Source organism: Ahaetulla prasina, chromosome 1, assembly GCF_028640845.1.
Source record: "Ahaetulla prasina isolate Xishuangbanna chromosome 1, ASM2864084v1, whole genome shotgun sequence".
Taxonomy (NCBI): domain Eukaryota; kingdom Metazoa; phylum Chordata; class Lepidosauria; order Squamata; family Colubridae; genus Ahaetulla; species Ahaetulla prasina.
Window position 1 is genome coordinate 340415380 of NC_080539.1, and position 27498 is coordinate 340442877.

Genomic DNA, 27498 nt, shown 5'->3' on the forward strand with positions numbered 1-27498 from the left:
TTTGCCTAGAGAGACAAAATAGATGGTATTAAAGACAGCCAACGTAGCCAGTTAAGGTGGTGGACTCAGAATAACAATATCCAGCTTCTAGTCCTTCCTTAGTCCCAGAAGTCAGCTGGGTGACCTTGGACTAGTCATTCCCTCTCAGCCCACATCAACATCAGGCTGCAAGACAAGACAGCTGATACACAAAAACCCTCATGGCATCATGCATTGTTAAGCTTTGCTCTAATAAGTAGGCGAATGCACTGAAAACAAGGGGACCCTGCAACCATGCAGGATTAATGCTAAGAAAAATGATAAAACCTCCATAAAAAAGTCTCTGCTATAAGAAGGATCTTAATGTGACACTATTAACTAGTATAAACCATCCATCTTATTTATTTAAGGACTATGCCAGCTGTAGTTGTTATTAAGTTTAAGTTTGCCTTTATGAGGATGGGAGGTTAATTTTGGAGTACTGAATCATTACAGAATGATTACAGCCAAGCTAAATGAGTATGAGCGAAAGAGAAAATAATTAACTCGATGGGTAGTAATAGGGAAGATTCCAGATTCTGTGGGAGAATGTTGGAAGGATGCCTTGTGTATTTTTGTCAACATAGCTGGATACAGTGGGGATTTCCTCTTTGTCTGTTTTCCTGGAGTTGGTGCTGGATGCTGCGAATTGGCTGTAACAATTTGAATTCCAAACATCAGCCAGTTGATCTTGCTGAGCTTCTTTCTCAAGATTAGTAAGGAACTCTTTTAAAACTTGTTTGAATAAATAAACAATTTCCCAGGGTAAAACATCATTTTCTGCTAGAGCCTCTCGAAATCTAGAAAAAGAGAAAAGAAAAGAAAAGGCAAATAGCCTGAATTCTATTAGCATGTATTCAACTTGTCTCTTAAAAATGCAGGGGGAGAGAAGATATACTATCCTTTTTAGCAGTGCTTTTTAAAGAAAAAAAAACAGGGAATAGGAAAGAATGATGTTTGCAATACAAACAGCTGAAGCATTTTTTTTCTTGTCCAATTTGTCCAAGCAAGTTGATTCAAACTGACATTTCCCTGGAACCCTTTTCTAGGATCAGAGAGAAATCAGTGAATTGTTCTGGGTTTGGTTTTGTTTTAAATTCCATATGCTATATATGCAGGTTGATATGTATATATATTTAGGGGTGTGTGTGTATATATAATGTTGAAGAATTGTAGAGAAACATGTTTTGTGATCAAAACAGTTTTATTCTTATCAAAATTGCATGAAACAAATGTGAATCAGGTTCACTAGTTTATATGAAAATCATACCATGCAGATTTTAAAACACAGGATAAAAATGTAGTCGATGAATATGAAGGCAGATGTTTAGCAAAAAGAACAATAACATATTAGTGCTCTAAATATTAGAGCTGTGAATATGTAGTAAGCATTTAAGTGGCTTGTGCTGAATTGTTACATTTAATTGTTTTGCCAAGCTCAAAATTAAAGCTGAAGGCATATTCTTTTTCTATTACATTTTGTGAGCAAATCTTGGAAATTCCTTCATTGCATGCTATTTAATTGAACAAATGAAATCCTAGCAATGTTTTTTGAGATGTCACAACCAATACAGAGAGTCTTACAAATAAGATTGCGTATATTGCCAGAAAGTAAGTTTCTTTGGACTCATTCCAAAAAATTATTCTTTTAGTTTGAAGCATGCTAGTTTTGAACAAATTTGAAACAGTTTTCTTGTAGGAATAACATTTAATATGAAGCGCAAAGATGGGGACCCTTTTCCTCTTTCCTGAAGCTTATGTGATATCACGTAGATAAAATAGTTTTACCTGCTGAGTATGATTCCAGTTTGACATGGTTGGATTTGAGAGCAAAGCATTTCAAGTTGTTGTTGTTCAGTAGCTGGGATAGTTATTTGAAGATTTTGGTAGCTCCTTATTCCATTGTAATCACTTTCAGGTTTTTGAATTTTGTGTCCACTTTCAATCTCCTTTATCAGCCGCTCACGTTCTTTCAAATGCCATTTTAGTTCTCTCAGAAGCGTCTTTGTCACAACTTCTGAGCCAGGGTATTGTCCACTTTTGTAAGAATAACTTTTTGGCCATTTCATCCAGCTAAAGAATGGCATTTTGACAACTATTTAAAAAATAGAAACAAAAAGATACATGCACATACCAATTGCAAAAGTGAGTTGGAAATTTGGTTCTCAGGGATTTCTCGCTCAAGTTTGATAGTTAAATTTTGTAATGTTACCCATTTTTCACATAGCCAGTCAGTTTTAAACTGCATATGTATCCATGTTTAAATGGACTCAATAGAGCTTAATTCTGAATACCGAGGCATAGGATTGTGCTGTCAGTAATAGTGCAATAAAAATGCAATTGTATTCCTCCCAGAAACTAGTATGATATTTAAAATATTCTACTTTGGCTTTATTCTGTTTTGTTCTTTCCTGGGTATATTTATCTTTATAGCACCTTTTGAAGGAACTGGCTAAGTCCATCTCAATTCAATATTTCTCTTTTCAAAAACGAAGACAATTTAAGCTATAGTATTCTGTATGTTCTGCAATCTAAATGTAAACAAAACAAAACAATTCAAAATATAGATAATATCTATAAATAATACCTGGTATGAGAAAATCTAGATTTTAGAGAAAAGACTAGTTTATATATATTTGCAACAGTTTATTTTAATTACAAAAACTACAAAGAGACTTGTAGCAGACTAACAAATATATGCAATTAAAATGTTAATTTTTATGGAATCCTAAAATTCATGGATATTTGGAGTAACTCTTAAGAGATTTATATTTTTAGTGCATCATTTTTTTTAATTAGAATTATTCTTATACTTACTGTACTTGTAGAAAAGAATCTATTTCACCAGCAAGACTATAGATGAATTCTGCTTGATGTAGTGATTGTTTATTCCAGTATTTTCTGTCTGAGACAAGTATCCCTCATTTTACTCACTTAAGAAAAGTGTATTATCCCAGTTTTTAAAATAACTTAATTCCTTCTATCAGCAGAGATCCCAGAACCCTCTGACATGGATTCCTGTGAAATTCTTTCCACAAAGCCCATTCAGAGTTTCTGTCTTTCCATACAGACTTTGTCTTGAGCCAGTGAGAACAGTTTCCGAAGCTTTCTGTGGATGCTAAATGTATTGTCTGTAGTCATATGAATAATCGTAGTCTGAAACCAAGCCAGATGTGCTCCCAGCTAAAGTAAAAACTGTCTGTTGGATGATGTGATGCTTGGATGTGCATAGCTGTAGGTCACAGTTCACTGCTGTATTTTTATGCCCTGTTGTGCTCTAAAAATAACCCAGTTACTTTTTGTCATTGGACTAAACTTTGGAGCAATTTTTGCGAATTTGTAATTTGCTTCTTTGTATTAGTGACATTAGAGAAATTATTGCACCACCCAGTTTACCTATTCATCTTATATCAATACATGTATGTAGACTAAAATTAATGTGACTTATGTAAGTTCATCTCAAGCAACTTTATGTCAGTCCTAAGACTACCTACTAAGCAGCGTACAGAGAGATTCTTAGCGTATATTGTTTATGGCTAAATTAATCCCTCTGCTAAAATGAATTAAGTGAAATTCTTATTTATAGTCCATAACTGTTATTAAGTTTGTGAATTCTTTCCCCCCCCAAGCTTACAAATGTATTCCTAACCTAACAAGGGGTGTCAAACTCAAGACCCATAGACCGGATCTGGCCTGCGGGGTGCTTAGATCTGGCCCGTGGGGCCAGCCTGGAAACAGCCAAAGACCAGGCCCACAAACACCACCCACCAAGCTCTATTTTTGCTGGCAGAGGCACCGCGGGACTGATCTTTTGCTGTTTCCAGGCTGGCCCCATGGGCCAGATCTAAGCACTCCGCAGGCAAAGGGCTAGAAATAATTTAGTGCAAATGTATGAATCCCATTGTAGAATATGCAATCTCTGCCAATTTGCTATTCCCTTTTTTGGATTTCTTGCTATAAATATGAAGAACAAATATGGAATACATCTTAATTTCTTCTTTCAGACAGTATAGTTTTCAGTGGCAGTAGTCTATTTTTTAAGAATTGGTTTCACCTGGTTAATCCCCTTTTCAAAAGTGTTGAATTGAACTATTGTTGAAAAAATAGTCCTGCAAATCTGGTCTAGATGTCATGCTGTATAAAGGGTGACATCTGTGTCTGTTATTAAAACTGATATTGCTTGTATGTTGGAAAAATTCAAATGCCAGTACTAATCATCCTCAGTTGAAAGGTTTTCACATTGCATTGTGTGTGGTGCTATAAAAAGTGGAGAAAGGAGTTGGATGTAGAACGACAGAATGCCTTTGCAAATTTTCAGACAGAATTAAAATTTTCTTTGCCATCTCTTTGCTGGCATAGTTGCCAGGTCAATAACAACTCTTTGGTTATTGTGAAAGCTAAATAATGGTGATAGAAAAAAAATACATACTTTGGATATTGTGAGCTGCTCTACAGAATAATAAAGAAATTAAAATTCTGCAGGATTAAGGATTCAGTAAACAATTTGAGAATTATTACTTAAAAAGCATGGACAGAAAATGATATATATTTATAAAGTTCAGTATTCAATCATGGAGTTGTGTGTCCGGAAATCAAGTAAGAGATTACTTCATAATATTTCATGTGTTTTCATAAGTAAACCTCTCCATGGGAAACGTAAAAAAAAATCTTCCTCAAATCTTTAGACAGAACAGTTTAAATAGGCTATTACTAAACATGTAAGAATGGACAGTTTTACTTATCATACTGATCCAGTGTTCTCCAACTTAATCAGGAATTCTACATTAGCTCAAAGGAGACAGTTGGTTTTATATATTGATAGAAAAATCTATAGTGAATGAGAAATTAAGAAATTAAAGTATATACAACTGTCGTATATATATATATTTAATATATATATTAAAAATACTATGAAGTATCTATTTTTTTACCACTGCATTAAATGGATTACCAATGTTATTGCTTATTTTGAATGACAATATAGACTCCTCGTACCTAATTACCTTGAAAGGATAAATATATAGGTAGCCCTCAAATTACATCTATTTGTTCAGTGACTATTCAAAGTTAATAACACTGAATGATGGGGATTTATGACCAGTCCTCATAGATTCAGCTGTTACAACATCCTGCACAGTGATGCTGTGAGCACAGTCCAGGTGCTTGGCATCTGGCTTGTGATTATGATGTCGAACAGGTACATGATTGTGAATTCTAATGTTCCCTGCCAGTTTCCCACAAACAAAGTTTTTGGGGAAACTGGCAAGAAATTGGAAGTTACAGTCATGCAAGATTGCCCCTTAATGACCATATGTTCCGTTGTAACAATAGCAACTGGGACTGCTATTGCTAAGCAATGCAGTCACAAGATAATCATATTTTGCAACCACATTGCTTAACAATGGCAATTCCAATCACAATTGCTGTCATAAAGTCAAAGACTGTAAGGAAAGTAATGGCAGAATCTGAAGGTGGAGTTAAAGGAGGATTCATCTTAGAATCTCCATGTAGCCATAAGCAAGTTATTATTATTATTATTATTTATTATTATTATTATTTTTCAAATTTATATACCGCCCTATCTCCCTAAGGACTCAGGGCGGTTCACAGGCAGTTAAAATACATATAAATACAAATTAAAAAACAACAATTAAAAAACTTATTCTATTGCCGAATTTAAAAAACAATATAAATAAAAAACCCTTAAAACCAATAACTTTAAAATCTAATCCAGTCCCGCGCAGATGAATAAGTGCGTTTTAAGCTCGCGACGAAAGGTTCGGAGGTCCGGAAGTTGACGAAGTCCTGGGGGGAGTTCGTTCCAGAGGGTGGGAGCCCCCACAGAGAAGGCCCTTCCCCTGGGTGTCGCCAGACGGCACTGCCTAGCTGACGGCACCCTGAGGAGTCCCTCTCTGTGGGAGCGCACGGGTCGGTGAGAGGTATTTGGAAGCAGTAGGAGGTCCCGTAAATAGCCCGGCCAGTTAAATCCGCCACCCTGCTTGAATTCTGTTGTTAACCATTATCTAATTCCTAACAGATGCTCAGTATTGGTTGAGAATATTCCTGTGCATAGGTGGTGAGTAACAATAAATCAGTTTAATTAGATCTCTAGGTGTGGATCTGATTTTCATGTTGGAGAAAGACTGTAAGGTTTTCTCCATTTTCTGTAAATGGATAAGTCACATAAAACAAGACTGGGATAATAAATCAGCAAATATCATAGTACTTTATTTTAGAATAGGGAAATGATCAGTTAATGTTTTAAAATACCATATGGAGAACAAAGTGCCTGGTATGTTAAAAAAAGGAAAGTTTAACCATAAAAGGGAACAGTATACACTGAATCAAAGAAATGGACACCAGGTATTATCCCTATCTGTAAGTACTGTAACTCTCATGGTACAGATACCATAAGTCATCACGGTGGTTAGGCAGGTGTCCAACTCGATGTTAAGACTTTTTTTGCAGTGGTCATTAAGTGACTGCAGTAGTCATAGCGAATGCCACCATTGTTAAGTGAATGCCATGAATTTAAAGTGAATCAAATATTCTTCAAACAGAAGCCATGAATCCAAAGACCGCCAAATTGCATACCAGTTCTGTTTGGAATAAAAAATGAGAAGTTTCCAGAAGCAGGACATAAGTGATTGGGATGAGCTAAAATGAGCCATTCAGTGAAGTTGAATTGAAGCCTCTTGTTTCCCATCAAAACCTCAACAGCCCTCAGACACCAAAATAGAACCATATCCTTACAGCAAGCAGTATGATTGAACAATGCTAGGTTTTTCAGTGGTTTATTGTATTTTGAAATGGATATGCAGCAGAAGGATAATGCCTAAAGTAGCCTTTGTCTTGGTGTTCTCCACATCTGCTGGCTAAGAAATCTGGGAAAAGAATGACATTTTCACTTGTCGCTGGATTGGGTGGTTGTTAAAGTGTGGAACAACTGACATTAATGACACAACTTTTCATTTGTATCTGTTATGATATTTGGTATTTCATGCCAAATTGATACTAACCCATTATAAGAAACATAAGTATATGAGATTTCAGCTGGCATATAACTTGAGGCTCATTTTTTATTTTGTTTTATCTAGAACTGTGTAACGTTGATTTCATTAATTATGTAAATTTGTATTTATATTGATTTGGTAGTTGGCTGCTTAGTTTTAATCTTTTTGTTTTTACTGTACTGTATGGATAAAGGTACTTAGTTATCATTCTTTATGACTTTTTCATTCAGTTGAAGAAAACACTGGGTGGGAGAATTGTTGTGAAAAAGGAGAAGAATATATGTTTTTTCTATGACAAATCCCAGATTTAACTGGCATCACCAGTTAAAAGGATCAGCTGATTTGGAAAAGACACTTGTGTAAGATTCTAGTAATTAGAATAGAATAGAATAGAATAGAATAGAATAGAATAGAATAGAATAGAATAGAATAGAATAGAATTTTTTATTGGCCAAGTGTGATTGGACACACAAGGAATTTGTCTTGGTGCATATGCTCTCAGTGTACATAAAAGAAAAGATACGTTCATCAAGGTACAACATTTACAACACAATTGATGATCAATATATCAATATAAATCATAAGGATTGCCAGCAACAAGTTATAGTCATACAGTCATAAGTGGAAAGAGATTGGTGATGGGAACTATGAAACGATTACCGTATATACTCGAATATAAGCCGATCCGAGTATAAGCCGAGGTCCCCAATTTTACCCCAAAAACTGGGGTAAACTGGGGACTCGAGTATAAGCCGAGGGTGGGAAATGAGGCACCTACCGGTCGGCGAAAACCTCCTCCTCAGCCGAGAAGGCTGGCGGCTCCCGCCCGCCCTCTCACTGCACCGGCAGGGCTTCCCGCTAATGCAAAAGCCCGCCAAGTTTGCCATCCGGTATAATGTGAAAAAGAAGAAAAAAAACTTGAGTATAAGCCGTATATACTCGAGTATAAGCCGAGGGGACGTTTTTCAGCACAAAAAACGTGCTGAAAAACTCGGCTTATACTCGAGTATATACGGTAATAGTAGTGCAGATTCAGTAAATAGTCTGACAGTGTTGAGGGAATTATTTGTTTAGCAGAGTGATGGCCTTCGGGAAAAAACTGTTCTTGTGTCTAGTTGTTCTGGTGTGCAGTGCTCTATAGCGTCGTTTTGAGGGTAGGAGTTGAAACAGTTTATGTCCAGGATGCGAGGGATCTGCAAATATTTTCACGGCCCTCTTCTTGATTCGTGCAGTATACAGGTCCTCAATGGAAGGCAGGTTGGTAGCAATTATTTTTTCTGCAGTTCTAATTATCCTCTGAAGTCTGTATTTTTCTTGTTGGCTTGCAGAACCGAACCAGACAGTTATAGAGGTGCAAATGACAGACTCAATAATTCCTCTGTAGAACACGTTTCTACAGAGTTCTTAAGAGAACACGTTTGTATTCTAAGAAAACCCTTCTGGCATGTATTGTTTTGAACAATACTATTATGTGGAATATAACATCTTTAGACACAACAGTAAGGTGCTTTTAATGATAGACTACAATTAAGGGGTAAGGTACCAGTGATGCCTAAAATGTTATATGCCCTTGGCAAGATATATTTAATGTTCAACATGAGAAAGGAACTTGTTCGTAATGTATGTCTCATAAATAGGTCTTCAAGAGATTTATATCACGTTGATCAAACATCAGAAATTATTCCTATTATTAAACTAGCCAAGAGGCTGGTCTCCCTGCGCCATAGCATTTTAAAATATTGTTATGCATTATGCTATATGGCTACTTGTTAGTTATAATTTCCTTTAGAATAATATGTATGTATGTTAAAGTATAGCATTTACATTGGAGCGCATGCTTCATGGTTTAGCCAGGCATTGATGGATTATGTATTATCTACATGTGATGTCATTCTGTATAGAGAGAGGCAGTTTGGTATAGTGATTAAGTCACTAGGCTAGAAATTGGGAGGCTATGAGTTCTAGTCCTACATCAGGCACAAAACCAGCTGTGTCACTTCTGAAAAAAACTTTGGCAATAAAGTCCTGGAAGTCACAGGAAATTAACACTGATTGAAAAGCACAAAAGAAAATCTGAATAAAGCTATCAATACATATTAAAACTACCATGGATCAGTTTAATTCTGCTCAGAGTTATTCATGCCTTGTTCCTCTCCTGATCTGAATGTCTTATGCTGCATATGGGGCTGCCCTTGAAGAGTATCCAAAAGCTTCAGCTGGTGCAAAATGCAACAGATGAGACAATAATGGGTATTCTTAGAAGGACACACATTGCACATCTGCTCATGAGCTGCATTGGTAGCTAATTTCAATGTGCTATTTAAGTGTTGAGGTTGACCTTTAAAGCTGTACATGGCATGATGCTATGTTATCTGAGGATCCACTTTTCCCCAGTTACGTCTACTGTAATTGCTTCATCAGGTCCAGCAGGAGAGGCATGTGGGTCCTTTGGGTTAAAGAGCTCCATCTGATTGGACTCGGGAGATGAACTTTGCTGGCATGGCACCTCCCTCTGGAACACCATTTCCCTGAGGTGAGGTTAGCTCCAATCCTTAGGGATTTTGGGAAAGCCCTCAAAACACATTATTTTTAATCAGGCCTGGAGATCTCTTGAGAGCAGAGAACATAGTGCACTGGTTGCACTATGTATGGCATCTAAATTAACTCATGTTGTTTTACTTGAATTTAATTATTTAATTGGTTTTTATTGTACATTTTAATAGTTGATTTTACTGATACAGACACACACACACACACACACACATATACATTTATATGTGTGTATGTATGTGTATATATATGTATGTATTTATGTATGTGATAAATACATACACATATATATACATATATAAATACATGTCACTACTAGAGCATGCCAATCATTGTATGTCATTATATATGCAATAATTTCATGCCATACTTTGAGTGAATGAACAAGAAAGAAAAATGAAGAAAATAAGATCCTTTGAAAGGTATCAGAACCAGAAAGATTTGCCTAGGAATATTTCAGCATACAGATAAGTACCAGACTAAAAATGGCAAGAGAACAATTCCCTAAACAGCAGCTGCCTCCCATCTGAATTGGATCAGACTAAGGCATTCTGGTGGAAAAGGTTCATGAGGTGTGAGGTGTGAGGAAAGGGCTACCTTGAGATCGGTAAACTTTTTCTGAGGTGCTAAACCTTGTAGCCCTTGGGGGCTATTGCATAAAATGAATGTTCCATGTGACAGTTTTGCCTCATTTTTTCTGGAATTCAATCCTAGCATAGTCAAGCAAAATGTTGAGTTAGAACATGTGTAGGAAGGTGTGAATAAATGACTTTATGGATACAGTTCCTGTCCTATTGTTCCTTTTCATTGTATCAAATTAACATAGTTATTGCATTCTTTTGCTTATATATATATATTTTTCTTATATGATGTGTTGTTGTTTTATATCGATGTTTGTATACTGTTGTGACAAAATGAAATAAATAATAATAATAATAATAAAAAAAGTAAACAGTGTTGTATTTGTTGCTATGTAACTAGAGTAAAAAAAACAACCCAAAAAACTGCTGGATGCACTTTCTGGTCTTCTGTGTGGTGCAGTTGTTCATTTAAAAGCAATTTTTATCTTGCTTCTATTCAAAAAATCTTGTAGTTCACAATCCCCATCTCCCTTCAGTTTTGGGTTATTGTAATACCCGAAACTTTCAGCATCATACTATTATGAATGCTAGCTTATTATTTAGAAAAAAATGACACTTTCAGTGTGAAAATTGGTTGAAGTCTGCTCAGTCTTTTTCAGCATTCACTGAAACATTTAACAAGTCAGACCTTGGAATATTGTGTGCCTTGGATTGAAACTGCATCATACATTCTTTGAATTTCAATATTTTGCATTTTAAAATTAATGTGGGAATGGTACTTCAGTATCATTTAATTGAGTCAAAAAGCAGAAAGCACTACTACCTTTAATTTTCTACTGAGAGTATCTGTTTGATGTATAGCGTATTCCTCAATTTATAATCACAACTGGGACTCCCATCCCTGAGTAATGCAGTCATTAAGTAAGTTATTCCCAATATCACAAAATCCCAATATTACAAAATTATCATGGTCATTAAGCAAATGATGCTGTTGTTAAGTGACTCTGGCTTCCCTCATTGACTTTGCTTGTGTGAAAGATTACATTGCCGTCAAGATGGCAATCATGTGACCCCAGGTCATTGCAATTATTGTGAATAATGCTAGTTGTCAAAAGTGCGAGAACCGGTCATAAGTCATTTTTGAATGTTGTAACTGTGAATAACTTAAATGGTTGTAAGCCCAGGGGCTATTTGTACTGTTGTAGTCATTGGTTTTAACAGGGTGTCTGAAAATCACAAGGGGGGATTAGTGGTGGGTTTCAAATTTTTTTACTACAGGTTCTGTGGGCGTGGCTTGGTGGGCGTGACATGGCTTGGTGGGCGTGGCGTGGTGGGCGTGACACCACTGTAAAATCTCCATTCCCACCCCAGTCCAGGGGAAGGTTACTGCAAAATCCCCATTTCCTCCCGATCAGCTGGGACTTGGGAGGCAGAGAATAGATGAGGGTGGGGCCAGTCAGAATTTTTACTACTGGTTCTCCGAAATACTCAAAATTTCTGCTACCGGTTCTCCAGAACTGGTCAGAACCTGCTGAAACCCACCTCTGTGGGGGATGCTATCTAGATTTCCTAGAGGAGGCTATTGGCAGGATTGGTGCCACCTCTGAAATACACTGATTTTCTGCTCCCTTTAAATCTGTATACCCTCCTCAGAATGTGCACTGGCATGCTGAAAAGATGAAATAATGATACTGCAAGGTACTATTGCTGACCAGTGTAGAGCTTACAGCATTACTGGAATGTGCACACAGTGGCTCTCACCTGCAGTAACTAGGCTGATACACTTTGCATCAAGATTCAGAATATTCTTCAAAGCAGTTCCTTAGAGAATGCATTGCAATTATCTATTTGAAATGTGACAGGGAGGAAGGTTACTTTTGCTAGGGCCTCTTTCTCCAAGAAGGATTGCAGCTAAAAATTTCCATTCTTTAGTACCATGTTCAGTACTGTGATAACACACACAAAATTTGCCTATGGCACAAATTTCAATTTGGTGGGTATGACCAGTTTGTGGCAAATTCTTTTTTTTAAATATTTTTTTAAACAAACAAACATACAAACAAACAGTACATTTTTTTCTGAATAGAGTATTGACTGAGTCAAAATTTATACAGCTTATAAGGTAAGTATTTCACAAATATAATTTATATATTTAAATTTCTGCCATAATATTCTTTTTTCCCTACTTTATTATTTTTCATCTCTACTTAATATTTAATATATAATCAATATTACCATCCGCTCTAACCTCCAATCTTAATTATTTATTTATTTATTTTTATTTATTAAATTTGTATACCGCCCTTCTCCCGAAGGACTCAGGGCGGTTCACAGCCAGGTAAAATAGACAATATATAAATACAATTTAAAATACACTTAAAAAACTTATTAAAATTGGCCACAATTAAAATTTAAAACTAAAACCCATTTAAAAACCCATAAATTTAAAAACTAACCCAGGCCAGCGCAGATAAATAAGTAAGTTTTAAGCTCGCGGCGAAAGGTTCGGAGGTCCGGAAGTTGACGAAGTCCTGGGGGGAGGTCGTTCCAGAGGGTGGGAGCCCCCACAGAGAAGGCCCTTCCCCTGGGCGTCGCCAGACGACACTGTCGCGCCGACGGCACCCTGAGGAGTCCCTCTCTGTGGGAGCGCACGGGGCGGTGGGGGGGATTCGGTAGCAGCAGGCGGTCCCGTAAGTAGCCCGGCCCTATGCCATGGAGCGCTTTAAAGACGTTCACCAAAACCTTGAAGCGCACCCGGAAAGCCACAGGCAGCCAGTGCAGCCTGCGCAGGATAGGTGTCATTCGGGAATAAGATTAATCTTAATCTTATTTCATTTCATTATCTGATTTCTTCATTTATCATATATACTTCTCAAAATCACCACATTTGTAAATCAGCATCCATTTGTTTTTTCTTATTTCCTTTTTTCTATTGAAACCCTTTAATTTAAACATTGTCATTTCCATCCTTAGTTTCTATTTTTTTATTGTAGTTTGATATTTCACATTTTTCTCTTAATATCAATTATTTTGTAAGGTGGACCAATTTATCATTTCTTATTTCTCTATTAATCATTTTACAATTTTACCAAAAACAATATATTTCTTCAGATTTGTTTTTCACACCACCTTTTTCAGATACAAACATTATCTTAATCTCTTAATCATCATCTTTTTCTTCTTATTCAATTTCAATTTCATTTGAATTTCATATCTTAACCCCTTCTAAATGCATCATAATATGGTCATATTAACCCTTCTACCATTCTTTTTGTATTTCACAATTTATAACATAATTTAATTTTTAGAATACTGATATTAATACAATTCACTTAATTCGTATTACAAACACAAATATTAATAATAATACAGTTCACTTATTACTATAGGTATATATCCTATTACCCTTCCTCCTTTCCATTAATTACTCCTTTTAACCATTTTTTCTTGGTCCATCCAGCTATTCACTTCTTAAAATTTTCCTCCCTTTATCCCTTTATCCCATTCTCTCATTTTCTTTTTTTATAATTATTATGGCTTTTCTACTGTATCCTTCCTTTGACTTTTAAATCCTTTACTCGTCTAGTTTGCCCTAAGTTCCCACCTGATCTATTCCCTTTTTCTCCTCTCACTTTTCTTATTTCCCCACTGTTAATCTCAGTGTAATCATTTAACTTTTTGTGTCTAATCCTTTCCCCTTTTCTCTCTTCCTTCATTTTATCATTAAAAATATTTTCCTCTAGCCTTTTTCTCTTTCCTTCCCTTAGTTCTCGTTTTCTATCAAGATTAAATGATACACACATCATTTTGACCATCTCAATTAGTTCCTGCTACATTTTGATGTTCTGGTTAACTCCAGTTTACAGTTTTGTTATTTTCCACCTCCTTTGGTTATCAAGATCAAACAGTTTAAAAGAAAACAAATCCTCCTTTAAACTTCTCACGGTTCTTGTAGCTCAAGGTCATTGTAATTTTTTCCAGATTTCAAATTGTTCGTTGTAGTGCTTTTTTTCCGCCAACAGATGTCTCTCTCCAATCCACGTTTCAAATCAACAAAGTCGCAAAATATCCAATTTGTGTATTAAATCGGCTTATCAAATGCTTTTCAAATTTCTTCTTTCTCTCCTTAATTTTATATATCCCAAATTCCAGTTTAAAATTCAATTTCAAATCCAATTAAAAAATTTCCTTTACAGGGCTTTTCTATTTTGAATTTTTCTTTATTCTTCCTTCAAAGTTCAAAACTTTTAAAATTATGTCCAATCTTATTCAGAAATTATTTTCTTTCGGGTTTCTTTTTCTTATAATAATTTTAATATCTCCAAATTAAATTTCCAATCCAAATATCAAGCTCCGTTCTGGGCTTTAGTGCTTTAACTTCCGTTTTGTTCTCCCTTCATTAACATTCCCCAATGCCAGTTAGCTGCTATTTCCTTGCTAGGACTTCTTTTAAAAATTTTAAAATACTTCTTTTTTACCTGTGAGTTGGCCAATCACTCACCCAGTACCAATAGTCTGTCCAAAACACTGCTCCTCCTCAAATCTTATTCTGGTTGCCCCCAGCCCCCCTGCCACTGGATTGAAGAGTTTCTTCGACCGTCGAGGAACTTGCCTGTTCCTTTTAGTCGTCCAAGGTGCCTCTCCTCCTTCACCGTCCCTACAAGACAGATCCGGTTGGAAGATCCCCAACAGTGGTTTGTCAGGCTGGGTTTTTGCAAGGCTCGTTGGAGCCTGTTACTTTCCAGCCAGTCTTGCTGCGACGCTTCCAGTTCCGTGGCAAATTCTGTAGGTTGAGAATATATGAAGTATTTTATCTTCCCTGAATCTCCTGTCATTGTTTTCATCTTATGATCCGAAGCAGTAGTTTTATAAAAGGAGACAGAAAAACCCTTTACTTTCCACACACTCTTTTGGAGAATTGATAAAGCCTTTCCTGTTAGGAATTTAACTGAGAATCTGCAAATTGGAGTATGAATATTTATTTAAGAAACATCAGAATAATACAAAAAGCAACATCAGAAGACCTTTTTTCATTGATATTCAAAATTACTGTGAGTTCGGCAATCTTACACTGTAAATGTACAATACAGATAAAATAGATATGCAGGTAGTCCTCGATTTACAACAGTTTGTTTAGTGACTGTTCGAAGTTTCACTTTGACGGAAATGAAAAAAGTGACTTATGACAATTTTTCACATTTATGTTGTGCCTCGTCCGCTTTCCTTGCAGCCGGGCCCGTCTTATCTGCTTCCGAACGCTGAGGAATGTCCTAGCATGCCTCCCGGCCCCAGCCCTGGCTCCATGCCCAGACAGGCCGAGGAGGAAGAAGTGCCTCCAGCCCCCAGCTCTGGCTCCATGCCCAGGCAAACGGAGCAACTAGACCCCTCCCCCTCCCCCACAGCATGTGAGCCTGAGGAAGGTCAATTACCAACAGCTGCAGACTGGAGTGACCCTCGGTTCAGGAGAATTGATAGGCGGCGTCAACAGAAGGAAGGGAGGGGCAGGCCTGGATAAGTGCTGAGTCATGGAGCCACACCCCATGGCCTATATAAAGGATCTGCTTTCTGGCATTCTCTGAGTCAGGCAAAGTCTACCTTATCTTGCTGAAGTCACTTTCTGGTCTCCTGCCTGCCTTGAGAACTTTGCTAGGACTTTGGCAGAACTGCAGAGGCACGCCTGATTCGGATTTCCCTGACCCGGCCATCAGCGGAGGAGTGGGACACGACAATTTATGACCATTGCAGCATTCCCATAGCCACGTGATTTACATTCGGATGCTTGAAAACTGACTCACATTTATGATGGTTGCAATGTCCCAGAATTATGTGATCCCCTTTCATGACCTTCTGACAAGCAAAGTCAATGGAGAAACCAGATTCACTTAACCAAGTTATTAATTCAACGATTGCGGTCATTTAACAAATGTAGCAAGAAAAAGTCATAAAATGGGACAAAACTCACTTAAAATTTTTTTCACTTAACAACATAAATTTTGAGTTCAATTGTGGTCGTACGTTGAGGACTAGCATTTACTGTATGTGTGCTATTGCTGACGGTGTAATCTCAGCTGTGTGCTACATGCTGCCATACACTATTAAGGTTAAAGCTACGTACTCTCTTCAACAGAGCAGACTTTTGTTAAGTGCTCCCTCGCAATGTTTAGTTGCATCTATATTTGCTGTGATAGCACAGTTGTGCATTTTATAGCAAACAGTAATGTGGATGTCCCAAAGATGTTTTTTTTTTCAGGAGGCAACTGGATTTTTCGCTTCTCATCCAAGAAGCTTCTTCGGCTCTGACTGGATTGTGGGGAATGGAAGGATTTATATTCCTGCAGAGATGTGTAAAGAATATAAATCCTTCCATTCTCCATCATCCAGTCAGAGCTGAAGAAGCGTCTTGGATGAGAAATGAAACATCTTCAAAGAAAAACCAAGTCCAATTGCCCCCTGAAAAAAGCACCTTTGGGACAACCATGACCTGGATGACTGAGAATCTCCATAGAGTTTTAGTAATGTGGGTGATAATACATGTAAGAGCAAGGGTGAAATCCAGCAAGTTCTGACAGGTTCTGGAGAACCAGTAGCGGAAATTTTGAGTAGTTCGGAGAACTGGCAAATGCCACCTCTGGCTGGCCCCAAAGTGGGGTGGGAATGGAGAGTTTGCAATATCCTTCCCCAAGGAGTGGGGAGGGAATGGGGATTTTGGAGTATCCTTCCTCTGCCACGCCCACCAAGCCATGCCCACAGAACCGGTAGTAAAAAATTTTGGTTTTCAGCACTGCGTAAGAGTATTTAAAGAATGGAAAAACAAGTGTTAGTGCTGTTGCCATTTTGAGCAGCACATTCTTAATCTTTCCCCTTAAAAAGAAAGTCCTGGAGATAAAAAAGGGAGATACAGGTGTTTGGTCAAGAAGAGATTGGTGTTTCATAAGAGCATCAGTATGGTTGAAAGCACACCCTTTGGTTGAGTGGTTGGCATCCGTTTTACATGAAACCTCCAGCCCTTTCCTTATGGAAGCACTGATGCTGGGATAGAGAATTGGGCATTAAAGTGGAAAATAAGGCCCTAAAATGATTGAGGTTTGTGAAGGGATGCTGTCAGAAATGCTTGTGTTCAAGAGAGCAATTTCCAGTGGCTTTGCTCCATCTTATTTTTTTTCCCATTTAAATTTTCATACTTTACTTGCCTTCTTAATGCCCTGTCACTTTCTCTTAGTAACGACATTAGTAGAATGCTGGAATAGTTAGTTCCCTGTCATTTAAAAAAAACCAACCTGTTAGAGTTATCAGCTTCAATTTAGGTTTTTACACAATATGTCTATTCTTATCTCTGCTTGGTAATGAAACTCAACATGTCATTTATTTATTTATTTATTTATTTATTAAATTTGTATACCGCCCTTCTCCCGAAGGACTCAGGGCGGTTCACAGCCAAGTAAAATAGACAATACAATATAAATACAATTAAAATACAATTAAAAAACTTATTAAAATTGGCCACAATTAAAATTTGAGACTAAAACCCATTAAAATACCTATAAACTTAAAAACTACCCCAGGCCAGCGCAGATAAATAAGTAAGTTTTAAGCTCGCGGCGAAAGGTTCGGAGGTCCGGAAGTTGACGAAGTCCTGGGGGGAGTTCGTTCCAGAGGGCGGGAGCCCCCACAGAAGGCCCTTCCCTGGGTGTCGCCAGGCGACACTGTCGCGCCGGCGGCACCCTGAGAGTCCCTCCTGTGAGAGCGCACGGGTCGGTGAGAGGTATTCGGTAGCAGCAGGCGGTCCCGTAAGTAACCCGGCCCTATGCCATGGGCGCTTTAAAGACGTTCACCAACACCTTGAAGCGCACCCGGAAGGCCACAGGTAGCCAGTGCAGCCTGCGCAGGATAGGTGTCACTCGGGGGCCACGAGGGGCTCCCTCTATCACCCGCGCAGCTGCATTCTGGACTAACTGTAGCCTCCGGATGCCCCTCAACGGGAGCCCCATGTAGAGCATTGCAGTAATCCAGGCGAGGCGTCACAAGGCGTGAGTGACTGTGCACAAGGCATCCCGGTCTAGAAAGGCGCAACTGGCGCACCAGGCGAACCTGGTGGAAAGCTCTCCTGGAGGCGGCCGTCAGGTGATCTTCAAAGACAGCCGTTCATCCAGGAGAACGCCCAAATTGCGCACCCTCTCCGCCGGGGCCAATGACTCGCTCCCGACAGTCAGCCGCGGACTCAGCTGACTGTACCGGGATGCCGGCATCCACAGCCACTCCGTCTTGGAGGATTGAGCTTGAGCCTGTTTCTCCCCATCCAGACCCGTCGGCTTCCAAACACCGGGACAGCACTTGATAGCTTCATTGGGGTGGCCCGTGTGAAAAGTACAGCTGGGTGTCATCAGCGTACAGCTGGTACCTCACACCGTAACCACTGATGATCTCACCCAGCGGCTTCATATAGATGTTGAACAGAAGGCGAGAGAATCGACCCCTGCGGCACCCACAAGTGAGGCGCGGGGTGACCTCTGCCCCCGTCAACACCGTCTGCGACGGTCGGAGAGATAGGAGGAGAACCACCGATAAGCGGTGCCTCCACTCCCAATCCCCCAACCGGCGCAGCAAGATACCATGGTCGATGGTATCAAAAGCCGCTGAGAGGTCTAATAGGACCAGGGCAGAGGAATAACCCTGTCCCTGGCCCTCCAGAGATCATCCACCAACGCGACCAAAGCCGTCTCAGTGCTGTAACCGGGCGGAAGCCGGACTGGAGCAGGTCCAGATAGACAGTTTCCTCCAGGTGCAGGGGAACTGATATGCCACCATACTCTCTACAACCTTCGCGCGGCGGGTTGGAGACCGGACGATAATTACCTAAAACAGCGGGTCAGGAAGGCTTCTTGAGGAGGGCCTCACCACCGCCTCTTTCAAGGCGGCGGAAGACTCCCTCCAACAAGGAAGCACTTGTAATCCCCTGGAGCCAGCCTCGTGTCACCTCCTGAGTGGCCAGCACCAGCCAGGAGGGCACGGGTCCAGTAAACACGTGGTGGCATTCAATCTACCCAGCAACCTGTCCATGTCCTCGGAGTCACAGGGTCAAACTCATCTTTATTTATTTATTTATTTATTTATTTATTTATTTATTTATTAAAATTGGCCACAATTAAAATACAATTAAAATACAATTAAAATACAATTAAAATACAATTAAAATACAATTAAAATACAATTAAAAAACTTATTAAAATTGGCCACAATTAAAATTTGAGACTAAAACCCATTAAAATACCTATAAACTTAAAAACTACCCCAGGCCAGCGCAGATAAATAAGTAAGTTTTAAGCTCGCGGCGAAAGGTTCGGAGGTCCGGAAGTTGACGAAGTCCTGGGGGGAGTTCGTTCCAGAGGCGGGAGCCCCACAGAGAAGGCCCTTCCCTGGGTGTCGCCAGGCGACACTGTCGCGCCGGCGGCACCCTGAGAGTCCCTCTCTGTGAGGCGCGGGTCGGTGAGAGGTATTCGGTAGCAGCAGGCGGTCCCGTAAGTAACCCGGCCCTATGCCATGGGCGCTTTAAAGGCGTTCACCAACACCTTGAAGCGCACCGGAAGGCCACAGGCAGCCAGTGCAGCCTGCGCAGGATAGGTGTCACTCGGGAGCCACGAGGCTCCCTCTATCACCAGCGCAGCTGCATTCTGGACTAACTGTAGCCTCCGGATGCCCCTCAAGGGAGCCCCATGTAGAGCATTGCAGTAATCCAGGCGAGGCGTCACAAGGCGTGAGTGACTGTGCACAAGGCATCCCGGTCTAGAAAGGCGCAACTGGCGCACCAGGCGAACCTGGTGGAAAGCTCTCCTGGAGGCGGCCGTCAGGTGATCTTCAAAGACAGCCGTTCATCCAGGAGAACGCCCAAATTGCGCACCCTCTCCATCGGGGCCAATGACTCGCTCCCGACAGTCAGCCGCGGACTCAGCTGACTGTGCGGGATGCCGGCATCCACAGCCACTCCGTCTTGGAGGATTGAGCTTGAGCCTGTTTCTCCCCATCCAGACCCGTCGGCTTCCAAACACCGGGACAGCACTTGATAGCTTCATTGGGGTGGCCCGTGTGAAAAGTACAGCTGGGTGTCATCAGCGTACAGCTGGTACCTCACACCGTAACCACTGATGATCTCACCCAGCGGCTTCATATAGATGTTGAACAGAAGGCGAGAGAATCGACCCCTGCGGCACCCACAAGTGAGGCGCGGGGTGACCTCTGCCCCCGTCAACACCGTCTGCGACGGTCGGAGAGATAGGAGGAGAACCACCGATAAGCGGTGCCTCCACTCCCAATCCCCCAACCGGCGCAGCAAGATACCATGGTCGATGGTATCAAAAGCCGCTGAGAGGTCTAATAGGACCAGGGCAGAGGAATAACCCTGTCCCTGGCCCTCCAGAGATCATCCACCAACGCGACCAAAGCCGTCTCAGTGCTGTAACCGGGCGGAAGCCGGACTGGAGCAGGTCCAGATAGACAGTTTCCTCCAGGTGCAGGGGAACTGATATGCCACCATACTCTCTACAACCTTCGCGCGGCGGGTTGGAGACCGGACGATAATTACCTAAAACAGCGGGTCAGGAAGGCTTCTTGAGGAGGGCCTCACCACCGCCTCTTTCAAGGCGGCCGGAAAGACTCCCTCCAACAAGGAAGCACTTGTAATCCCCTGGAGCCAGCCTCGTGTCACCTCCTGAGTGGCCAGCACCAGCCAGGAGGGGCACGGGTCCAGTAAACACGTGGTGGCATTCAATCTACCCAGCAACCTGTCCATGTCCTCGGGAGTCACAGGGTCAAACTCATCCCACACAACATCACCAAGACCGCCCTCAGATACCTCGTCTGAATCGCCACAATTTTGGTCCAAACCGTCCCTAAGCTGAACGATTTTATCGTATAGATAACCGTTAAACTCCTCAGCACGTCCCCGCAACGGGTCATCCCGCTCCCCCTGGCGAAGGAGGGAGCGGGTCACCCGAAACAGGGCAGCTGGGCGGTTATCTGCCGACGCAATGAGGAGGCGTGGCGCCTCGCTTCCCTCAGTGCCACTAGGTAGGTCCTGGTATAGGATCTAACTAGTGTCCGATCAGCCTCTGAACGGCTGGACCTCCAGAAACTCTCTAGGCGTCTTCTCTGGTGTTTCATCCCCCTCAGCTCCTCGGAGAACCAAGGGCGGTTGGGATCTGCGCGGGTCAGAGGCCGCAAAGGCCTGACACGGTCTAAAGCCCCAGCCGCAGCCCGTTCCCAGGCTGCAGCTAGTTCCTCTGCCGTGCCGTGAGCCAGACCCTCAGGAAGTGGCCCAAGCTCCGTCCGAAACCTCTCTGGGTCCATCAGGCGCCTGGGTCGGTACCACCGTAATGGTTCCGTCCCCCTGCGGTGTTGGGTAGCGGTCAGAAAGGCCAGGCGAAGGAGAGTGATCTGACCATGACAAAGGTTCAATGACTATTTCCTTTAAGTCCAGATCTCTCAACCACTGACCAGAGACAAAATCAGGTCCAGTGTGCCTCCCCCGATGTGAGTGGGGCCATCCACTACTTGAGTCAGGTCCAAGGCCGTCATGGAGGCCAGGAACTCCCGAGCTACCGTCGATGACGAGCCGGCAGATGGCAAGTTAAAGTCCCCCATGACTAAAAGTCTGGGGGTCTCCACTGCCACCCCGGCTAGCACCTCCAGGAGCTCGGGCAGGGCAGCTGTCACGCAGCAAGGAGCCAGGTACGCGACCAGCAAGCCCATCTGACATCTATGACCCCACCTCACAGAGAGGATTCACACCCGGCAATCTGAGGTACAGTGGTCTCCCTCGGCTCTAGACTCTCTTTAATAGCAACCGCCACCCCTCCACCCCTACCCTGGGCCCTCGGCTGATGGAATGCACGGAAACCCGGTGGGCACATCTCGATCAGGGGCACACCCCCTTCAGTGCCCAACCAGGTCTCCGTGCGCCTATAATATCCGGCACCCCTGAATCAGATCATGTATTAGGGGCCTTATTGGCCACGGACCGTGCGTTGCATAACATCAGGCGAAGGCCCAGGCTCTGAGGGTCTTGACCATCCGAGGCAGGAGAAGTCAGGGGATCGGGGCGCGATCGCCTGCAGACATCGAGCAGCGTGACCCCCTATGTCGATCGATCCCCCTTCCGCCATATCTGCCCCTCCACTTACCGTGCAAATAGACTCACCCTCACACAAAGGAACACACTCCCCCATAACCTCCGAACCCATTTGATAGTCGCCACGAGCATGCGCTGGAACTGGTTTCCCTCCCGACGGGCTACCCCTCACCCACCTAACCCTCCCACCCCCATCCCCACCTAACCCTCCCACCCACCCCAACCCAGACCCGTCGGTTCCCTCCCCTTAAAATTTCCATTAAAACTCCCACTTAAAAACGGTTAAAACAATTAACTAAAAATCCCCTAAGCCTCCTAGATTTAGCATGCCAGCTCTCGGGGTTCCAAAACCCGTCCTCAAGGTGGGCCCTCGATAGTGAGGAGGGCCAAGCCTGCGAGAGAGGAATCTCGCAGGGCAAGAAGGTCCATGATAGAAAATCTTCGCATAATAAAATTGTGGTGCGATTAGCAGCCCATCCAGCAGTCTAGATGTCATTTCAGCAAAGTTCTCGCCCAACAGTATAGGCCATGGCTCCGAATAAGCTAGCCACTCTCCTCCAGTCCGAGCCAGTCCATTCAGCCTAGATGTTGAAAAGTTAATATAGGCCTTGATGACGAAGAGGATATGGACCAGAAACTCCATACCGGGCCACTCTGATTCTCCAGGATTTGATCTTAATCTTAGTCTCTTAGTCTCAGTCTTAATGAGGCCACCACTACCCCATCTCGGAACAAATGGTAGGGGGTCTAAAGAGGCCAGCCACATCTCCAACTCTCTCCTCAACGGGCTGGACCCTCCAGATAACCCATTAGACCCTCTACCTCTGCTTCTCCCACGTCCGATATTCTCCTCTCTGGCGTCGATGGAATAGCCCTCCAGCGCTGATGAAGACACCTACAGCCCCTGTAGTGGGGTGGCGCCCACGCCGCCGCTGCCCCGAACCCGGAAGCCATGCCGCGACCGCTGCGACCCCTACCCAAACAGAGGGCCAAGGGACACACCGAGGGAACACCATGGGAGAGTATCCAGCCATCTCCCATCCGGCGATGCTAGAAAGGCCCGCAGCTCCTGGAGGTGGGCCCGCAGCTCTTGGAGGGCCTCTATCGCCACCGCCGCCGCCGCCGCCAGACCCAAAAGCCATGCCATGCCGCGGCGGCCGCCCCAACAAGAGCCGAGGGCAGCACCGAAGGAAACAGCGTAGGGAGAGCCACTCTCATCCATTCTCCGGCGCCGTTGGAAATCTTCAGGCTCTGGGGGAGGCCTCCGCTGCAGCCGCCACCGCCGCCAGGCCCAAGGGCCATACCGCGGCCGCCGCGGCCGCAACCGCCGCCCCTCAGAGTGCCGAGGAAAACGCCGAGCTCACCAAACGTCCTGGAGCTTCAAATCCGGCCAGCATCGTCCCAGATGCTGCCTAAGGTGTTCTCCCGGCAGGGTCCGGGACCAGAAGGTCTAAAAAAAGCCACCTCCCGGTCCCGGCCCTAGGAAAGGCCGCCAACCGCTCCCCGCGAAGATTTCTACCGCGCCATCTTGGCGCATGCGTCCTAGGTCATAGAATCATAGATTAATGCATGGAAAGATGACCAGCAGTTGTAATTTTGCCTCATATGTGACATTTCTAGATATTTAATTCCACTGTTTATATGGTTAAAGTTGTCCCTTTTAATGATTGCATAGGTTTTTCCCCTTTTATCTTCCTCTTTAATAGATTTAGCTAGTTACTCCTCTTTCTGTACTTTAGTAGCACTAATAACTTGTTTGGCTTCCCTCTGTGGATTCTTATAAACTTCTCAATCAGCATCGGATCAGAAAACTGGCCGTAACTAATATGCATCTTCATAAAATTACTCAGAGCTTGTCAGTCGGATTTTTATTTTAAGTTTTCATTTTAATTCATTTTTTTTTTTACTTCTAGGACACCTATATTGCAAAATGATGGAGAGGACTATATAAAAAGTTATAGACAATTGGAGACAAAAGAACTTGAGGCAGCAAGTGACAGCTGTTCTTCCTGTAAACCAGGTATTCTCCCCACTTTCTTCTTATCTTAGATATCCTGTCCAATCATGCATTAAGCATAAAATGGATTGTGAAATGTGGCATTTGGGAAACATTGCAATAAGATATTGTATTTGAAGTAATGGCTTTGTTTTTTACCCATTTCATCAGCAAGAGCTGAATATGCCAGGAACGGAGAACATCCAGTGAAGCTGGCTGAAAGGAATTTGAAAAGAGATGGAAGGAAGCACTTCTTCACATAACCCTTACACTAACCTTTTGAATTCATTCACATAAGACACAGTTGTGACCACTAACTTGGGTAACTTTAAAAGTAAATTGAGTAAATTAATGGACAGCTATGGACAGCTATTGATCTTTATAATACTACGCTTTGGCTGTTTGATTAAGATCAAGTGTAGATAACCTAAAATTACTTATTTGTCTATTTGGTTTGCCTTCCATCTTCTTTATACAGGAACTCACTATAGCCTACATTTCCTCTTATTTTTCTCCACAACAATCACCCTAGGAAGAAAGATTGGACTGAGAAAGAGTGATTGGCCAAAACATTACCAATTGATCTAAGATGAAGCGGAATCGGGGTGTCCCCACTCTTAGTTCAGTGTGCTTGCTTAACAACCCATAATCCTTGCTTAACAACAGTAATAGGGACTGCAGGGATTGCCGTTACTAAGTGATGCAATCATGTGACATTGCACTTTATGATCACATCATTTAGTGATAGAAATTGTCACCCCAATTGCTGCGATAACTTAAGGATTGCCTTGTAATTACCTAACCTGTAACTAACACTGATCTTGTGTCAGGTTGTAAATGTGGAATTTTCTTTAAGGACAGTTCAATATAAAGTGAATTGCAGTAATCTCACAGAGATGATCAGAATGTGAACATCTCCTGTTCCAGCTATCTGCTGGTTGATTTTACTGATGAAGCTTACTTGTTATCATTTTTCTGTTTTACCCATTCTGTAGCCTGCATTAACGCAACATATTGAATCACAGATCAAACAATCTTACTTTATTTTAACAGAACAGTTAGGAAATTATAACAAATATTTTTGGGGCCACACTTGAATGATAGGTCTCAGATATGTCTTTCTATTTAATTAAGAGAGTTAATAAATGCATTAGCTGTACTTCCAACAACATTAATTATTTATATATACATATGTCAAGGTGATAATTTAAGAGCTGACCAGGTGATGGAATGAGGGGAATGAGTCAGCAGAGTCTTTGGCTGTTATCCCTTTAAGAGCCTGTGTAAAAAGAGGAGGCCCTGCTAGAGTATTCGTTGTTGAGTTTCTTTCCTGCTGTAATTGCTGTTTGATTAGATAATGCTTGTAGGCGTGTGTATGTATAGTATTCCTATATTCCTATTGTAGATAAAAACCACTATTTGAAACAAATCATTGTTGGCTGTACTTGCTTCTGGGTTAAGACAGACCTGTGATAGACCTGTGCACACTCTAACAACATAGATTTTAAAAAATGCCTGAATCTCAATGACTGAACATTTTGCCCTATAAAAAACTAGAATAATATATTAAAGAGCAAGAGTTGTGCACCCAGAGGAAGAATGCTATGCCAAATAAAAACATTTAATATTTTAAATAGTTTGGATCATTGATGTTACAAATACAACCCAAGTAGATGGAATACTGATGAGTAAAAGCTAGGTATAAATGTTTAATAATATTATCACCTTTGTTATGTCTTCTAATAGAAGGATTGGATAGGGGTGGAACCTTATACTACAATTATTTATAATGTTTATTATAAGAATAAAGTGGTACCTTGGGAAATTTTTCTGAAGAAACTGATGATCAAAATGTGTTTTAGCTTTAACTAGAAAGTAGATGGGAATAAAATACTTCCTCCATTTATGCAAGGCAGTGTTTTCCTGTTTGGAACTGTATAAAAAATAAATACAGTTTTCTAGTTATTAACCAACACATTTTTCTAGCAACACTTGAAATATTTCTCTTAGCAGCTTGAAATCTCTTCTAGCTTATTTGGTTAAATTGTACAGAACTCTTAATGTTTCTCCAGCGCGCTGCTTGGAGAATCCAAAGCGTGGGTTATTCTTCGTCTATTAGCCAGAGACTGCGTGTGTATTTTTCTAGCAACACTTGAAATATTTCTCTTAGCAACTTGAAATCTCTTCTAGCTCATTTGGTCAAATTGTACAGAGCTCGTGATGTTTCCATACTGACATCTTTGAATTTGCCAGGGGGTGGATACCAGCCAGCTCTATAATGTTGTGACAGTATATATGAGTCGTTCAGAAGAAATGCATACTTAAAAATAGCCCAATATTAATAGTAGCATTTTATTATCAATACTATAACTCTTAACATAAGAATGGATTATTTTTAGTTACCATACTTTAATAATTAGTTATCTTAGTTATTAAGATCAGATATAAACAGTTCACTTTACTTAAATTTACTGCATCACAACCAGGGAGGTGGGTTTTGCAATTTAGAACAAGCCAGGATTGTAAGACTGTTTCAGGCTATGGTTAAGATTCTGGCTTGTTCTAAACCTCTAGTGTTGTGATGGCGAACCTATGGCACTTGTGCCACAGGTGGCACACGTAACCATATTGGTGGACACGTGAGCTCAGCTCTGGCGTTCATGTGCATGGTGGCCAGCTGATTTTCGGGCCTTCTGGGCCCACCAGAAGTAGGGAAGCAGGCTTTTTTCTGCTTCCGGAGGGCCTCAGGGTGGTCGAGAAGGCCTGTTTTTCTCTCTCACCAGGCTCCAGAGCCTTTCTAGGAGTCTGAGGAGGGCGAAAATGGTCTTCCTCTCCATCGGAGGCCCTCCAGAGGCCGAAAACAGCCTATCTGCCAACTTCTGGTCCCACTAGAGAGGCTCTGGAGCCTGGTGAGAGAGAAACGGGAATGGGGGGGGGTCGTGCGCACAGGGGCAGGGTGCATAGAATTATGGGTGTGGGCACACGCGTGCGCAACCCCCCTCTCCTGGCACGCAATTGCAAAAAGGTTAGCCATCACTGAACAAGACAATGCAAGTTACTCTGAGTATATGTAACTTCTGTCTATTTAGTGTTAGTCAGATCATACCTGAATATTTCATCAAGTTCTGAGCATTGTATTTTAGGAAGGACTGTCAAACTGGAGCATGTCCAGGTAGACCATTAGATGATAAATGGAATAACAAGCCTAGGAGGAACCAT

The 27498-nt window shown here is 41.6% G+C and overlaps 2 protein-coding genes across 2 annotated transcripts in view; one reads left to right on the forward strand and one right to left on the reverse strand.

The window, feature by feature from the left end:
* The window catches only part of TDRD9 (tudor domain containing 9), a 107977-nt gene that overhangs the window by 2885 nt on the left and 77594 nt on the right, over positions 1-27498 (forward strand). The window contains exon 2 of the mRNA XM_058162816.1: positions 24197-24303. The gene's annotated coding sequence lies outside the window, so the exon portion shown is untranslated. The remainder of the gene's footprint in view (positions 1-24196; positions 24304-27498) is intronic.
* Positions 121-2105, reverse strand: RD3L (RD3 like). Its single transcript, XM_058162815.1, has 2 exons — positions 1807-2105; positions 121-818 (listed from the first exon to the last, which is right to left on the reverse strand). Exons 1-2 carry the CDS (start codon positions 2103-2105, stop codon positions 521-523), a joined length of 597 nt encoding a protein of 198 aa, XP_058018798.1. The 3' UTR covers positions 121-520.